Here is an 18,920-nt window from a genome sequence, read left to right on the forward strand (position 1 = left end):
CAGTTCACTGAACAGATGTAATAGCCAAGCACAAGGCTCAATCCATTTTCCTTGAAGTAAAAATTGGTTCTCAGGTAGGAATAGAACTGTTAGTACAAAGTTAACACCTTTAATGTATAAAAATTGATTTCTTGCATTATTAAGGTTGTGGCTTCAGAAGAACACCATACAAGCTTTCAGCATCTTCAAAGTCTGAAGATTAAATTAAATCTGACTCAGGTCACCATAATGTATCTGTTTTTATTGCAGCAAACAGGAAATAAAGCACAAATTATTTAACTTCCATAATAATTGGGCACTATTGTAGATTAAAACTGGATTTAAAAAAAAAAAAAAAACTGTTCCTAAAAGGATGAAACACTTCCTCTATATGTTTTATCCTATAAAATACAGAACAATCTGATTCTTTATAAATCCTTTAAAGATCTTTATTATTTATTTAACATTTAAAGATGTGGCCTTCATATTGCAATTTCTATTTCTGCTGTAGATGCCCACTCTCCACCCCCCCAAAAAATGTAAAAAGATTGGGCCACATTTTATTCTGGTGTTTATGTTACTCATATGATTAACTTCATTAAAATGAAGAGGAGCCTTCTTGAGAATAAAGTGAACAGGATTTGGCCACTTATAAACTATGGTCCCAATCTAGCAAACACTCAAACATGAATAGTCTCACTGACTTCAGTGGAACTAAGTCACAGATGTAAAGTTAGTATTTGCAGCATCAGGACCTAGATAGCTTTATCCATCTTGTGGTAAAATAAAAATTCATACAAATTTTAATAAGATAGCACTTGAAAATGTTTTTGTATAGGAAAACAAAATATAATTTTAAATATTAGTCACTAGCCTTTTTTTTTTTTTTTTTTTTGTATGTCCCAGATATTTTCCTAAGAGTCAGGTTTCAGTGCAGACACTTGAGATCAATTAGGAAGAAAACAGAATAAATCAGTATGGGCTAAATTTAAAAATCAGAGATATATATGCTGACAAAACTAAATCAAAATAAGCTTTTGTTAATCACAGTATATTTAAAATAAACCAATTCCCCTATCAATCTTGATTTTTTTTCCATATACATGTAATACATAAAGCTACAAAATGGTGATTTAGACAACAGTTTTCTTGGCAGCAATTGTTATGATAGAGAACAGTTGCTTAGCGATCGCAGACATCCATATAATAACACAAGGATCCTATAATTGAATGAACCAATCAATGTGAAGCTTAGATAATGCTTATAATGGGAGACAGAAAATAAAATGTTCTCTTGTAGACTTCTTTCTTACAGGAATATCTGACCCATCTTCTTATCATCTAGAAGTGGGTAATATAGAGCAAAATTATGTAGGGTAACCTAGAAATCTATATATAAAAATTATGCTGCAAACTGTGATATACAAGATATAGTCATTTATTTTGTTATATGTATCTCAGCTCATGTTACTATTTGAATTCATAGTCTAATGGAATCCAAACACATTTAAATGTATTATTTTTGAAGGTCTGAACAACAAAACAAAAGTCATAGCCCCAACTGACTAGGAGGGTTAACAGTGCTTTAGCTTCCTCCTGTATGTAGTGTTATTTCCCCACATTTCACAACTTAAGAGCTGTAATGTGTTTAATCAACAAGAAAGAATCAAGTACAATGACTTTTACACAGTGCAAGGCATAATACGAATTCCAACACCATCTCATTAGGTTTGCAATTAGTTCATAGTTTCATCTTTTAGGATTACAGCTCAGGCTTGCTCAAGTTCTACAAGGACTCCATCACAATCTTTAGGGTGGAGAAAAATCACTGGTTTGCCATGCGCCCCTATTTTGGGCTCTTCGCTCAATATTCGGATCTTCTTTTCCTTCAGTTCTGTCATAGCTGCTTTTATATCATCAACCTTATAAAAATAAACATGTATACAATGTGGAACATTAAAGTATATGATTCACAGATTTTACATTAGGAACAATAGTGTAGTCCATAATAAAGATAAAGCACTACATAATTCTAAAAACCAAAAATGCTACAGAAATATGCAGTTACCTGGAGATTTTATCAATATCAATAAATGTAACATGTAAAGAAGATTTTGTACTATATTTAATAGTTATGTTTGTTAAGAGATTCACCCCATAATACATCAACCTTTTAGTTACTTTATAATGCAAAATTCATAAATAATCAAAATCAATAGCTATAAACTCCACATTGTTCCTAAATAGTAGATTGTATAGCTTTAGAATATCATTAAGCAAGGAATGTTTTCCCGTCTAACTGAAGACAGAATCCTGACTCATTAAATCCTGGGGTTATGTACCATTCACTTAGGTTCATCTTGATCTTACCAGAGTTTGGTTTGGTATAAACTGGTCTCCTCAGAGACACCTTGAACTACCAAGAATACTAGAGGATAATACACACCGGACTGTGGTCCATTTTCCTATTGGGTAATTGTACTTCATAGTAAAAGTAGCACCACACATAATTTCAGGGCAACCTAATAACAGTATTTAAACATGGACTAGTCCTTAAGTTGTGCCAAATGGTTGTTACTTTGTATGTGCAAATATAAAGTGAGACTTTGATTCACCCAGATCTCTAATGCATGCTTGTTGGAAGAACAAAATTAACATTTAGTTTAGCACAACTACCAGTTAATAAAGTCCTGGCACTAGAATAAAAGGAGCGCTGTTTTTCAAGAATGAAGTTCCTGGACATAGCTAAATGGATAAGCTTACAAGATGTAATTGTGAAAACATAAATTTTACATAATTGAATTCTACTTCCTCTGCATTTGCACTAAGTCCTAATCCTTTTCAACTGAGATTTGTTTTTAAAAATCCTGAAGTTGCCAGTTTGCTTTTTAAAAAATGTAATTAAGGGTTCTCTAAAATTAGCAAGTGTAATACATTCTGTGATGGGTAGTAACCCCTTGAGGTTCATCCTGAGTAGAGAAATCATCACAGCTGCCTGCACTTCCTGCAGAGATAGCTAGTTAAACCAGCCAGAAGGAGAAATGTGGCTGGGCTCAGCTGGAGTGAATTACTGCATCCCACGGGATAATAATGAGAGTGACTTGTGAGAGTTTCTGGGTGCATCTCCATTAGGAAAATATCTGCTTAGTGACTGTGTGTAGCAAGAACAGGTTCCTCTCCTGTTCCACCAGGTGTCCAATATACTTTCTGTAACTGGTGTTAAAGTGTTCTGACCATTCTTTGCCAGTAGCAAATTATTTTCAACCCCACTGCAATGGGTCATTTTTCTAGGCTAGACTAGAGCTGCTCATTGTCATTTGGTCTTACATAGGAACCACGCCATCCTAATGGAAGCCCTAGAGCTATAGGAAGCCTTTATTGATGCTCTTATCTGAACTCTTTTGAATTTGTTTAGAGAAATTTTAGCACTAAGAATCTCTTGCAAAATTCTAGCTGCCAAGAGCCCCTTCTCATCCATTTAATTTAAACTCTGACCCCTGGATTTTGTGGATCTTGGCTCACTTGACCTGTTACATCTGAAAATATAAATTTCTTTTTAACATGGTTATCCCTTGCTGGGAAATGTAAAAATACTGAGTGCCACATTTCTTGTATTGTTCAGACTTAACAGTATGCTATCCTTTGACTGTCATCTTTGGTAACTTCTGCACCATGAAAGGTCACAGATCTCTTGCTGAACAGAACTCTACATGGAATAACATCAGTGTTGCTAACAGAATGCTTCTTGAAGTATCTTTGAAACAAACAAACAAACAAACAAACACTCCAGCTCCTAAAAGATTTAAGTAGATATAGTCATTTTAAAGATTCCTAGTTTGTTCCTCTCTTTGTACCTGTAATTAAGTAGTGTTGCTATTTCTATTACTTAGCAGTTTGGGGTTTTTTTAAACAGCCCTTACCACATATTATTCCTGTCTTCCCCACCCCCACTTCCTGAGTTCTGCTGTAGTCTTTTACATTCTTCTAACAGCACTGCAAAACAATTCTGCTTAACAGCAATCTGAGTAGATTGAATTAGTCTTTTATTTTAATATCTTTAACTGCAAATAGATACAGTAGTTACAAGAAATATAAAACATTCTGATCTACTGAATTTCTCTGATTTATTATCCACTATATATGTGTGCTTAAATTGGATTTCAAGGGGACTAGTCACAGTAGTAAAATTAAGCCTACACCTAAAACATTGCAGCAACACAGCTGTGTCGCTGTTGCACTTCTGTGAAGACACTACTTATGTCCATGGAAGAGCTGCTCCTGTCAGCATAGGTACTCCAGCTCCCCAAGAGGTAGTAGCCAAGTCAACAGGAGAATTCACACCCCTGAGTGATGTAGTTATACCAACCACATTTCCTAGTGTAGGCCAAGCCTTAGTGTTTACAGGATAAAGGCTTAAAAATGTTCCCCTCCCTCCTCCTCATTGTTTGGGAAATGGAAGGGGGGATAGTCATCCCTCCCTGACACACAGCCATAGGCAGAAATTTACTCCTGTGGGGAGAAGTCTACACTTCTTGAAATGGAACTGTATTTTTCTGGAAATGGTAGATCATAATTTAATGCAGCAAAAATGCATCTTATTCAAAAGGACAATCAAAGAACTGGAAAAGAGAACTAATAAAAGCATGCTTTTTGTCCCATTTCCCCACACAATCATGAATGATACAGTGTATCATCGCTTGTATTAACATTCAACATGCTTAAACAGCATTCTGCATAATCATACACTGCCATACATGGGCAAATCATTGCCCCCCTCCCTCCACCTTTTGTCTTGTTGGTTCTGTTTTTTTTTTCTGTGTAAATCATTAATTAAAAGGATTTATTTAAAGTAACTTATTACTGCAGAAATAGACTAATATGATTTAATACTTTATCAAGGCTCTAAACTATTGAGCCATGCGAATAGAACAAATTCAGTCCAGGAACTCTGTGCTAGGCTGAATCACAAACAGAATCTGAAATTGTCAATATAAAACATTCAGCCTTGGAAGGAGTTAAAGCAGGGGACTGGTAGCCAAGACTCGTGTGTTCCATTCCCTCCTCTACCACTGACTTACTATCTAGCCTAGAACAACTAGTTTAAACTCACGATGATTCATTTAATGCCTTTATAAATGGGAATACCTTTTTTATGTTTGTGAAATGTTTTGAGTTCCTTCTGTGAAAGACTGATATAAGTGCAACTATTAATGAGCAAGATTTTCCCCTAGCCTGTCAACTCAATGCTGCCCTATAGTCCTTCTACTATTCCAACAGATAGTCGAATGTGGGAGTTTGTTTTCCCTGTCTCATAAACAGGCAATTGTAGCCTTTTTTCTATACATGACAAGCTTCCAATTCATATGTAAAAACATCTGAATTAATTAAGGCTTTTTTGTTTTAATCTTCACTTGCATCTGTTCTACAGTCAATGACAAATTTCCATAGCAACTGAAAATTGGGGAGTTTCCATCTAAACACTCAATACTATTTTTGAATGTTACTTGTTAATACCAATCCACTACCTTCAAGATTATTTTCTTGTTCAGTGGAGAATATATCCTAAAGTTTTAATATTAAATAATAAATATTCAGGGCAATTATAATATTTCAGTTGTGATAAAGAAAATAGGAAATTAATACACAAAGTATCAATTTACAGACTTTAGCACAGATAAAAGGCTCTAAAAGCATGAAGGTGTCTTTCAGTTTCAGGTAAAATAGTTATCACAATATTGGGTATTAATGGAGTTAACTGTCTGCATAAAGTCTAAAGCTGAGGATTTCTGTAATCCCAGGCCAAAAAAAAAAAAAAAAAAGGAGTTAGGATGGATTTAAGTAATTGATATTTACACCCTTATGAGAAAGATTAAATCTAACAGCTTGAGAGTTGTCCTATCCAATTTTTATGATTTTGTATTACACTTCTGAATTTTCATACATTTTCTGTAAGAATAATGTGAGCTGCTGGGTTTGTGATACCAACTGCTCTACATGTCATTTGAGCAATGTTATACGGTGACTGGCCTGTCTATACTGACAGTCTCTATTTTGAAAATATGGAGCCTTAATTTAGGGGGAAAACTTGGATATGTTATGCATGTGAAGAATTTTCTGTTTTTCTTTGTAAGTATGTAATTTACCATACTTATAATTTAGGGACACAATCTGGCAATCAATTTAACTTTATTCATGTGAGTAGTCCTATTAAGTTCAACAGGACTACTTGAATGATTAAAGCCGGGGTAGGCAACCTTTCAGAAGTGGTGTGCCGAGTCTTAATTTATTCACTTTAATTTAAGGTTTCGCATGCCGGTAATACATTTTAACGTTTTTTTTAGAAGGTGTCTCTCTCTAAGTCTATATTATATAACTAAACTATTGTTGTATGTAAAGTAAACAAGGTTTCAAAATGTTTAAGAAGCTTCATTTAAAATTAAATTAAAATGCTGATCTTATGCCGCCAGCCTGCTCAGCCCGCTGTGTGTGTGTGGGGGGGGGGGGGGGGGTGCAGGGCAGAGGGCTGGGGTGTGTGTGGGGGTGCAGGGCACAAGGCTGGGTGTTGGGGGGGACTCGAGGTCAGGGCAGAGGGCTGGGGGTGTGTGGAGGTGCAGGGCACAAGGCTGCGTGTTGGGGGGGACTCGAGGTCAGGGCAGAGGGCTGGGGGTGTGTGGAGGTGCAGGGCACAAGGCTGCGTGTGTGGGGGGGTTCAGGGCAGAGGGCTGGGGTGTGTGTGTGGAGGTGCAGGGCACAAGGCTGGGTGTGGGGGGGACTCGAGGTCAGGGCAGAGGGCTGGGGTGTGTGCGGAGGTGCAGGGCACAAGGCTGCGTGTGTGTGGGGGACTCGAGGTCAGGGCAGAGGGCTGGGGGTGTGTGGTGTGTGGAGGTGCAGGGCACAAGGCTGCGTGTGGGGGGGGTTCAGGGCAGAGGGCTGGGGGGGTGTGGAGGTGCAGGGCACAAGGCTGGGTGTGTGGGGGGGTTCAGGGCAGAGGGCTGGGGTGCTCGGCTTGTGGGGGTGCTCCCAGCCCCCTGCCCTGAGCAGCTCAGGGCAGGGGGCTGGGAGGGATATGCCCTGTTCCACCCCCTTCCCCAAGGCCCCGTCCCTACCTTTCTCTGCGTCCTCTATAGAGCGGCGAGCACGCTGCCGCTCAGCTCTGCTCTGCTCCCCCTTCCATCTCGCAAGGGCCATTGCCAGCAGGGAGAAGAAGGGGCAGGAGGAGGGGCCGGAACGCACCAGGCTGTGGGAAGAAGTGGGGGAGGTGGGAAGCTTGGCTACTGCAGGACCAAGCTTCTGCCTCCTGCTCCCGCAGGGGAAAGCGGTGGGCGGGGGGGCTGAGTGGGGCTGGGGGCCAAGACCCCCCCCCCCCCCGCTTTCCCCTGCGGGGGCAGGGGCCAGAAGCTTGGTCCTGCGGCAGCCAAGCTTCCCCCCCTCCCCTGCTTCTTCCCACAGCGTGGTGCTTTCCGCCCCTCCGCCCCCTCCTCTCACCAGGCAGGCAGCGTGCCACTCAAAATCGGCTCGCGTGCCATGTTTGGCATGCGTGCCGTAGGTTGCCGACCCCTGGATTAAAGATACGCATGTGTGTTTATGAGATGGGGCCCTATACAATATGCAACACAACTAAGTGTATATTGTGATGACTTAACTTTGATTCTATTCTGAAAAGTACTTGTAAAAAAAACAAATAAACACCACCTTGCTCAGTAGTTCTACTCCCTGTGAATATCCAGATTCATCTCTGATTACCTGAAAAAAGATTTTACTACTCTCATCTCTGAGAACCAAACACAGCTCTGTGTGTTTTCCCGGGATTCTTTTCTGACTTGCATATTGAATTTTCAACTAAATATCAAATGCAGGAACTCTGGTAAAACCGCACTGTCTTCAAATTATGCCCTAATTTACACTTGTGCACCCCATTATAAGTGATCTATAAAAAACTGACACACACAGGTTTTTCCAGTGCATGTATTTTGAACATCCTGAAATTGCCAGCTGTCTAGTGACCTTTGCAGGACATTGCTACATTCCATAAGTTTGTCCCCATTTCTTTCAGCCCGGACATTACAAATGCCAAATTCAGTTTGGGCAGATTAAAAATAAAATAAAGCTGCTTGTATAATGACAATGGGAAATTGGCCTGAATTTCATACTGCAACTTCACTTTTTATTTGCTGGTCTTCAGTAGAATTTCCCAAATGATAATGACTCAGCATAACCAATGTGGGTTTTTATTCAGGTTGACTCTTAGAAAGTATGAAGCTCTTTAACAAGATAAAGATTTTTTTTAAAATATAATAGAAAGTATGCGTGTATAATACCTCAATGCAGATATGATGCATTCCTCCAGCCTTGTTTTTTTGCAGAAAGCCTGCAATTGGACTTTTTTCTCCCAGAGGGTGCAGCAGTTCTAGCTTTGTGTTTCCCAGCTCCACAAAAACAGTGTAGACGCCATGTTCAGGAAGAGGAACTGCCTCACTCACCTGGGCTCCTAAAACACTCTTGTAAAAAGACTGGGCCTTCTCCAAATTGGGTACCGCAATTGCTACATGATTGAGTCGCCCCAGTTTCCACAAAGAGCATGGAACTTTTTGAGTCAAGGAGTGTGACATTGATAAAGTCCGTACTGTGGGTGCTGTAGTTTGCAATCTGGTAAGAAGCCCTGTAAAATTGAATGACATCGTCATAATCCTTTTGGAAAAAAAAATGCACATCCTTTCCCCTTTTAATGAAACCCAAATAACTCCTGTGTCCTTACATTTATGAATTATGTTTCACCAATATGCTAAAGACAGAGATAATAAGATAGCAGGGAAGCATTTCCTCTTCTACTGCTATCAGTTCAATAGCTTTTTTTGTTCTGAAACTTAAATTAATTCAGAGGAGGTAAATGAAGAATTTATAGCATGAATGCTCATGTGTCCATTATAAACAACAATAGGGATTTTTAAAAAAAAGTTAATTTTAAGCTTCAGTTGAGCTTGGTATGAAAATCAAGATTTTCATAATTATATGCACAAGTTTATAGAATTTAAAGGCCAGCTACACACCACTAACCTGTACATTATTTCTGTATTATTCAGAGATTCACATTTAATAAAATAGAAATGGAAATAGAAATGAGGATGTAAAAAACCTGTCTAAACATAATAAAGAACTAATATATTTATTCCTACAGCCCAAATACCTATAGAAAGGTGAAGAGTCTTAGTTGCCTCCCAGTGGAGGGAGATGTGATCAAGTGTTAAGCCACAAGAATGGGAGCCAGCAACTCCCGAGTTTTATTCCATCTCTGCTATTCCATCCCTCCGTGATGTTGGGCAGATCATTTTGCCTCTTTCTTTCTCAGTTTTCACATTTGTATAATGGACTAATACTTCCTATATCACAGGCCTGTTTGAGGATAAAAAGTTAGTGAAATGCTCTAAAGCTGGAAAGAATTCTAAGGGTTATTCTGTTTAGCATACAGCATCCTTCTACAGTTGCCAACTTTGTAATATTTAAATAGAAGACACTCCAGCGGGATTGCCGGAACCTCCCCCGCCCCAGCTCCCCTCCCCACATCATGCCCTGTCTCTTCCCCCAAAGCCCTGCCATGCCTCTTTCCCCAAAGGCCTCACCCACCATTTGCGCCTCTTCCTCTTCTCTCCCCTGTTGCTCATTGCTTTTCCCCTCTCCCCCTTCCACTCCCCTTTGCCTGGGTCAGTAGGGACTTGCCTGCGGAGCCAGGGCTGGGAGCTGCAGCCGCCCGATGCAGGTAGGAGGTGGCCGCGGTTGAGTACAGGCTGGTGTGGGTGATCACCTGGTACCTCCCTCACTCACAGTAATCAGACTTTGGGTGTCTGGTCAGTAGATCTGACCAGACTTTCTGGTCAAAAAACTGACACCTGGCCACACTATCCCCTTCTTAGCCATATTAAGGGTATTCCATCTCAAAGTATTTGCTAGGGCCAAATCTTGTTTGCTCTATTAATGCAAACAGTTCCTCTGACTTCAGTGTGACTACTTCCATGAGAAACTAAGCAGAATTTGGCTCAGACTGTACGCATAAGATCACTAACATATGGTCACCTGATGGCATAAAGACAAGGGTCTAATTCCAGGTAGAAATGGGTGGATAAGATCTGAAATAATTTAGTGCATGGAAAGACTCAGTGGTATGAGAAACAACATGGACCAACAATTATGGCAGCTGAGCTCTTTGTGGATTTCTCTGAGGAGGCCCCTGTTGAACTTTAACCGGTTTCTGTGGACTTCTCTCTACTCATATTGGACTATCGTGAGGGTTGTATATTTGTCAGTAGAATAAGTGATTTTCATTTTATACACACACATACATATGCCCGTCCAATACTTAGCATTATGTTTTTTACCTGTGAATGGCTATGAACCAATTGCACTGAGAACTTTGAGAGCTTGGAGTTAAAACTCCAACTTTGAGAGCTGGGATGCATGAGAGGCTAAGAGAAGGAAGGATCTCACAATTAGGAATAGTGGTTTGCTATAGTGGTTCATGGATTTTGCCATTTCTCTGGGTTGTGGGGGTTTTATGGGGGTGGGGGATAGAGAAGTTCCCGAGTTTGCACAGCTTGTTTAAGAGGCATCTGTACAGCAATACTGCTCCTGCTGCCTTTACAGAGGATGAAGTCTGTAGCAAAGAATAAGAGATATTAAGTATATTTAGAATATAAAGGTGAACTATAAGTATTAATTAATGTTGTAACATAGGTCCTCAGATCTGTGAGATCCTCAGCTTAGCCACACAAGGCCTTAGGCCTGAAACTGATTTGCATGACTAGTTGACTGAAAGATAATCCTGTACCAGTGAAGTGTAAAATTGCAGTAAACTATATGTTAAATACTGATGATCTGGAAACTATGCAGTAATAGACTGGAAACTAGGGCACAATGTACCAGTTAATACCACAAGATGCCCGATAGTAACATTTTGGGGAATTCTGTAATAACCTCAAGTTGCTATGGTACATAAATATTAATGACAATAAGGGGTACTAAGGGGATACCCAGTAAGAGATGGGGCACCCCTAAATTAATCGAGTATGGAAGTATGGATAAGAAAAAAGGGGTTGGACCCCTTAGGCATATCTATGAGCATTAGCAGGCATAAGCATATCTCAGGATCAAAAGTTGTTGTCCGGCCTGTGTGCTGGGGTAGGAGTGGAAAAACACAGGGGGAAGACACCAGGATGCCAACCATGGTTAATGAGGACAATGAAGATAATGACTGACACTCCAAGGTCCCCCAGCAGGAGATGTGAGTGATGCCAGTCCTAGGGCTTAATACTCTCTCTCTGTCAGTGTTGGTGGGATTGTTTATCTGCTTAGTGGATTTATCAATAAAGGGATGTGTGATAAATTGCAATCGTTTCTCATGTGCTTCTAGGGTCTCTAAGGGTACATCTATACTATCCGCCGGAGAGGCGGGTAGTGTTCGATGTATCGGGGATTGATTTATTGCATCTCATCTAGACGCGATAAATCGATCCCCAAATCGACGCCTGTACTCCACTTTGGCAGGAGGAGTAAGCGGAGTTGACAGGGGAGCCGCGGTAGTCGACTCATTGCCGTGAGGACAGACAGGTAAATCGAACTAAGATACTTCAACTTCAGCTACGCTAATAGCTCATTCTAATGATATTGATCAATATTCCTGATGCTGTAGCCCTCAGGAGACTAAATATTTATTGACCATGACAGTCTAAGAGACTGAATGATTATTTATTGATTGAAATTGATTAATCTCCAATCCATACTAAGGCTCCAGGTTGGAGAATAATACTGAAGAACTGTGCAGGGGAAGTGATTCAGTACTGATCTAGGTCTCGATTCTACACTATTGAAGTCTATAGGAGATTTGACATTGACCTCAGTAGGTGCAAATTCAGATCTTTGAGGAGGAGTACCACCGACTGATTCACCTATAATCATTAGGTTGATTTTCTCTTCCAAATACTGACCATTCCCATTTCTGCTTAGCTTGCTAAGAATGCTTGATTTTTAAGAATATTGCAGTAGAATTGAACTGCCAGGCCCTGGGATAGGGGTTGTAAATGGTTTAAGTCATTACTTAAATAATTTTAAAATAAATATTTTAATTAAAACAGAAATAGGTCATTAGACTTATGAACAGGAAATAACACAAACATATGGTCTGACTGTGTGAATGTCTAGGGCCTCCTCAGCTGACTGCAGAGATCATCAGAGGAAACTACATCATGAGAAAGAGGGCTTAAATTAGGATTACAAACTCCAGCAAGGGCACCCACTTTCAGGCTTCCAGCTCATCAGCTGTTACCACTCTTGGGCAAAGCCCTGTCTCTCTTTCCCTCCTGACGGGTTTTCCAAGCTGCATGGTTCCCTGACTAAATTATGAAGTCCCCAGCAAGGCAGAGTGCCTAAGCAGGCCTGTTTTGCTTTTATCCACAGAGGCTATTAACAGTGCAATTGCCCACAGTTCTGCTTGCTCGGAAAGAGCAGTGTGGTATTTATTCTTACTAAGAAGACATTAAAAACAGTAAAAACATACACACATGCTAATAAGTTTATCAGCGATCACCCCAACTCCAACAAAGGCTCTGGCAGGTGAACACTCCTTCAAACCCCTCAAAGGGTTCTTCTGTGGTCACAAGTTCGTAACTGCCTTGGCTCAAAACAGGCACCCCCATTAATCTGAGAGTCACTCTTTTATCCAGTTTGGGTCTTTCTGAACTGTCCTCATATAACAAGCACTCAACAGACAAAAGATCCTCTCCTTCTTACATTTGCATACATCACCCCCTAGAGAGTTCCTGAGAAACACACACAACTTTCAGGGCAGGTCTACTCTAGAAGCGATACAAGATTGGCACAGCTGCACCGCTGTAGTGTGTCTGGTGAAGGTGCTCTATGCCGAAGGGAGAGCGCTCTCCCGTTGGCATAATTACTCCACCTGCGCGAGAGGCAGAAGTTATGTCAGCGTGAGATCGTCTCCCATCAACACACCAGTATGGACATACTTAGGTCGCTGTAACTTTTGTCACTCAAGGGGGTGTCTTTTCCACAACCCTGAGCAACGTAAGTTAGATCGACAAGCAGTAAAGTAGACCTGCCCTAAAAGTTCATTCCTATCTGGCCCATTGTTTAGAAGAATCTTCTGAAGCTCACAACACTTCCCAGGGCTTCCCTTAGTCATGTTTCCTAAAGAAGTCCCATACAATCCCACAATAATACATAAACATTTGCCTTTTTAATACAATTAACTCCTAAAATACTTAAACTTAATTCAGTAAAGTTTGTCCATGATATTGCAGGAAACTGCATATCCTGATACATAAAATGGCTTGCTAAAAAGTTAATCTGTTGACAATGGATGCTCGAATTTTTGGGGGGGGCAGGGAGCTACAGTGAGGACAGGAGAAGCAGGGCAGGGCAGGGCATGGCATCTCTCCCATCACTAGACTACTGGTGCCAGAATGAGATAAAAGTATGTATACATTAAACCAGTGGTTACATTTTATGCCAGTTTGCTTTAGACAGTGTCAAAGCTCCCAATGCCTCAAGGCCAAGCTTGAGTATCAGAAGCCTTTGATGTATTCTCAACTTCTTCACACCCTCAAATGCACAATTCTGCTATGAAGTTGTGCCAAGGATGCACTGGGGCTTTGGATGTTTTGTAGAACATACTGAATATCTTGGTTTACGTATTTTCCAGTTTCTGTATTCTTTGGCTTGGTCTACACGTAAACAACTCAGGTTGACATACTTACGATGCTCAAGGGTGTGAAAAATTCATGCCCACTGACGGCCATAGCTTGGCCAACCTAAGCTCCGGTTTTGACACCGCTATGATGGAAGAATGCTTCTGTCAACCTAGCCACTAACTCACAGGGAGGTGAAGTTCCTACAGCAACAGAAAAACCTCTTCCATTGCTGTAGCCTGCATCTACACTACTGGGTTACGGTGGCATAGCTATGGTGCTATAGCTATTCCGCTGTAGCATCCATAGCGTAAACATGGCCTTTGTAATCTAAAGCAAATACGTTTGCTTTCTTCTGGTGACTGTTTTTTGGTTTCTGAGATAGATTCTTTAGTCAGACAAATGTCTCTCCATTGACTTTAACTGAATTATTTTTGATTTACTCCACTGTATATAAGAGAAGAACCAGGCTCTCTGCTTGTGTAGCCCAGAGCTACTTTGACAAACATTTTTCCTGGTTGAAATTTGCAAATGCTGACCACGTTTAGATAAATTCTTACATGCAATTTCTTTTTTCTTTCTTCTTCTAATGCAGTCAGCATCAGTGTCCAAGGGGTATTTTGAAGACCTACTTTTTAAATGTACCCATCTAAAGGTGTCTCATGTTTCTAGAGATGATTCAGAGACATTGCCCTTTAAAGAAAATTCTGTGGATCCTGTTTTCATGTATTTCTTTGTCATCTTCCCCCTTTCACTGAGATTACAGAATGCATGTTATGTCACTTTTAAAAATATAATTCTTAATGATTCTAAGCAGTATCTATTTGGACTACCTATTCAGTCCAATTCATTATATTGGTGTTCACTGACCACCAGTAGAGTGTTCAGGAGAATTCAGACACACACAAAATAGCTCCCTCCATGGGGAGCTTGCACTCTAGTACAGACAAAACAATTTAAAAGGCTGATGCAGCATCCATCATAAAATTAAGTCAGCACATATTTTATTTTTGTAATGTATTGTAATTAAGTATCTGATCCTGCATCATTGAAGTCAATGGGAGCTGCACAACCAATGTAATGGTTACATCAAACACATGCAGAGTCCCATTGAACCCAATAATAATACATGTGAGAGAGGTTATACATGAGAGTCACAGTTACAGGATGACGCCCTTAGGCACAATTCTCAAGTATGCTTGAGGAACTCTCCCTTAAAACTGCAGCAGAAAACCCTCTGGCTTTCTCATGAGTGATCCTTGGCTGTTGTCTTAAAATTACTCCAGCCATTATTACTGACTTTGGAAAGTATCTACCAAGATGGGATGGATCTAAGTAGTGAGGCTGGTGGATTACTTTTGCTACTACGTTCAGAGAAGACTACTGCCATTCTCTCTCTTGTAAGTCGACTGTTGAAACCACTTGGGTCATTAAACAATGCCATCATCACTGGACTAATTTGATTCTGTTCTAGACTTCTAGATTCTGTTCAACCTCTACGTAGCTTTTACAAATCCCTGTCCTATAAAACACCAACAGTTGAGTGGAGTGAGGCACTACCAGCAATGGGGCTGCTATGTGCTCAGGCCAGAATAGAGAATTTGAACACAGAGTGGAATATCATACGACGAATGAATGAAGATTTGACTTCAACTTCTTTTTTATCATCACTAATGGCTCAACCCCACCTTTATGCTGTGTTTCCTGGGATGAAAGAAGTAGGAATTCATCTCTTGCTACTCCCAGTCATAACAGCTACAGTTGAGTGTTCTTTTTCCATCATTGAATAGAATTTTGTGTTCTTAATGATGTCAACTTCTGCCTAATCATGTGAATGAACTAATGAGCATACCAATTGAAGGAATGGAAGTACCGGACACATGAGAAGCCACCAAAGATGAACGCATTGCATTCAAGAAGTTCATTAACAGAGTTGTGCAAAATTATAACAAGAAACCAAGAAGGATGTAGATGTAGTGCTTCATAGAAGGCTTGATTAGCCAACTTTAATTTGTGTGATGATTTTAGAACAGGAGTTAAATCTAATAAAATAGTCATGAAACATTTTTCAGTTTTTACTATGGTGCCATACAGCCCACCTTCACCCTCACAGTCTCACCCCTCATCGGTTCTGACCCCCTCTGTAAATTCAAACACCCGCCCTAATTTCAATTCCTGGGGAAAACACTGTGCACCTGTTAAAGACAAGAGGGCTCTATGCAGAGATCTGACCATGCAGAGGAACTTGAAGGATCAGAATCTAAAACTGTAACACTCCACAGCCCAGCAGTTTGAATTATTAGGATCACACACACAAAAATAGAGCATTTAAACTGTACAGAAATACTTGTCACACACAATTTCATTACTTCTCACAATTAATTAAAATAATAAATTATAATCTGTCAATATCAATAGCTTTTACAAGGCTACAACTATTTTACAGAAAGAGAAACTGAGTCACAGAAGCTAAGTGACTTACCAAACATCACACAAATCTATGGCAGAGTCAAAAAAAATACAAGCCAGGATTCTTGGCTAAGTCCCATGTCCTATCCACTGAGTCAGTGTCGAGGAGCCACCTACTCAGCATGTGTGATCTGCACTTTCCCCCTAAATATCTTTGCCAGGTGCAATTCTCCTTCCACGCCCTCCACCGTTGTCAGTACACCCTGTTCCTCTGACAGGTGTACTTTGTATAGCTTGTTTTTACCCCTATATTTAGCATGTGCAATTTCCCTGCCATAAACTCTCCCCCCACCCGCCATTTAACACGTGTCTCTCCCCATCCTCACCTGTCCCCCTTATTCAGCTCATGTGCAGGGTCTGCGAACCGGCCCCTTGAGGGGACGGAGCTGGGCTACTGAACGTGCTCGTGCTTTAGGGCTCTCTGCTGGGCAGCGGACAAGGCGAGGCCGACTCCCGGAGACGCTAAACCCGGGCGCGTGCAGACCACCCCTTCCCACCCCCGCACGCTCCCGCTGCACCGCTCAGCGTCTACCTGCTGCCGCTTTCCCCACGCAGGCTGCCATCTTGACTCCTGGCTATTCAAATCTAACTTTATCGAGAGCCTCTTCCCGCGAGCACAGCCGGCAAAGGCAGGAGGGGCCAGGCTGTGCTCTCAGCGGGGCAGCCCCTGCTTCTGCCACTGCAGGGAGCTGCTCTCCTAGGGCTTCGGGAGGGGCCGAGAGCGGCGGCAAAGTCCAGTTCTGCAAAAGGAAATCAGCCTCCGGCTGTCAGCAGCACCACCAGTGACCCGGTGGAGAAGCGATTCTGTTGTTTGCTCCAAAATAAAATGTTTAATAGCTTGAAACATGCTGATTTTTCATTTTGTGGAGAAACTTTCTCCTGGAAACAGCGCTGGGGCAATGAAAATCAGTGTTACCAACTCTTGTGATTTTATTGTGAGTTTTGCAATCATGTTTTTTCCTTAAAGGCCTAGCCCCTGGAGTCAGAACTGTGTGAGGGAAGCAGCTGAGACAAGGAAAGATTAGAGAAGCCCAGGCACAGTAAGAGAAGTAGTATGAGCCTCAGAAAAAAGATGAGAGCTTTTGGGTAAAGTGCTGTAGAAAGAGGCTGGGAACTGTGACCAAATCTTCTGTTGTTTGAGTCCTACTGCATTAATGGAAACAGGATTTTATAATTCATTGCAGATAAACAGGATTGTATCAAAAAATAACATACCGGACTCCACCACCTGTTTCTTCTCCTAAATGAAACAACCTTGAAGACTCCCAAAACTGGGTAACTGCTTTCATCAAATAGGGATCTGTCTCTCTCCCCCTCCCTCTATGAGAGTGTGGAAGGCTCTGAGTGGAGATGAGTATATGTGGAGAGTACTCACCATATATGAACATTCTGAGCACTGTAAAGCTCAGCCTCATGATTGGAGGTGGGGGGCTCCCTCCATCCCAGCACACAGGGGAGGTTTTAAGAGGTGGACTGTGGCAATAGCTGGGATGAGACCAATAGATCCATTACTATGTAGATCTACCTGCCAAAACTCCGCAGAATGGGAAGAACCACTCAGCAGACAAGGTTACTGTAACCCCAGAGAATAACAGTTGGAGAGCGGCTTTGCAAATTGCAGCCTGGGAGGTAGGTGAGTTCCTCCCTTCCCACACCACTCCCCAACTGCTGCAGAAGCTACTGGCCTAGTGCATAGTTTGACCTTGGGTAATAATCTTGAAGGAAATTATCATGTAATGTGTTAGAAAGAAAAACATTAATCCATGCTAATATATCAGTTCTGTGAATATGTGCCTGGATGAATTTTTAGTTTAGTGATGCAAAATATCATCAGGCATTTTGTTCTCAATGTCTGCTGAAAATGTATGTTAAAAAAAATACTAGAATCTAGGTCACAGAGACAAAACTGCATAGTAAAATGGCTGTACAGTTACTATATTTAGCAATTGTGTTCAGTGCTAATAACTATCCAAATCTAGGGTAGTACTAAAGTCACCCAAGGGGAGAAGAAAACAACAAAACAACAATGATACAATACACCATTTAGGGCCTGCTGTTGTAAATCTTTATTCTCACAAGTACTCCAACTTAATGGGATTAGTCATTCTAGGAAACAATTGAGGATCAGAACTTATTTTTATATAGTGCCTTCCAAACAAGGTGTATCCCTAAAACACTTTGCAAAATTAGGTCTCAATCCTGCAATTCCCTTTTTATGGCAGGTCCCTGGGGCTGTGCAAATCCTCACTGGATCTACCCATATGCAGGTAGCATACAATGTAAAATTCAGGGAATGTTGGTAGAAAGATATTGTATTGTATGGTAAATAAAAAGATTCCATTCAAGAGGTGTAGACTGAGAGGGGAAAATATTTTGTTTAAAAGAAGGTTTAAAAAGAGGTAGGGATTCAATGATGGAGCGGTCTACTTGGACAACTGCTTCAGAAGGTGGGAGCTGCACAGAAGGCTCTTACACAACCAATGGTGAAACTATGGGAAAGGACAGAGAGCAGGCAAGGGAATACACAAAAAACAAGATATAGTATTAAAATTGTTATAATAGTGAACAATGTCCCATACTTTATTTACTATATGTTACATAAATATATATAAGTACATTATAGTGACATTACTGTAAAATCCACAATCAAGATTTCTGTCCCCACCATCTACGCTCAGCTTATTAAATGAAACTAATAAAAAAAAAAAAGGTCTGTCTGAATAGAATTAATACAATTGTCAAAATAACTGGATAAAAAACCATATAGTTTTCTAGACT

At 40.7% G+C, this 18,920-nt stretch overlaps 1 protein-coding gene across 5 annotated transcripts; it reads right to left on the reverse strand.

The window, feature by feature from the left end:
* Window positions 1-220: 220 nt before the first annotated feature.
* MCEE (methylmalonyl-CoA epimerase) lies at window positions 221-17,382 on the reverse strand. 5 transcript variants are annotated; one of them, XM_005284982.4, is made up of 3 exons: window positions 16,675-16,914; window positions 8,298-8,638; window positions 221-1,901 (listed from the first exon to the last, which is right to left on the reverse strand). In XM_005284982.4, the coding sequence occupies exons 1-3, from the start codon at window positions 16,703-16,705 to the stop codon at window positions 1,749-1,751; spliced, it is 525 nt and encodes a 174-aa protein (XP_005285039.1). In that variant the 5' UTR covers window positions 16,706-16,914; the 3' UTR covers window positions 221-1,748. The 5 variants fall into 5 exon arrangements, with proteins under 5 accessions (XP_005285039.1, XP_005285040.1, XP_065414399.1 ...); XM_005284983.5 differs by having other exon boundaries at window positions 404-1,901; window positions 16,156-16,917; XM_065558327.1 differs by lacking the exon at window positions 16,675-16,914 and adding an exon at window positions 17,358-17,382 and having other exon boundaries at window positions 820-1,901.
* Between the last annotated feature and the right edge of the window lie 1,538 nt (window positions 17,383-18,920).

Source organism: Chrysemys picta, chromosome 10, assembly GCF_011386835.1.
Source record: "Chrysemys picta bellii isolate R12L10 chromosome 10, ASM1138683v2, whole genome shotgun sequence".
Taxonomy (NCBI): Eukaryota; Metazoa; Chordata; order Testudines; family Emydidae; genus Chrysemys; species Chrysemys picta.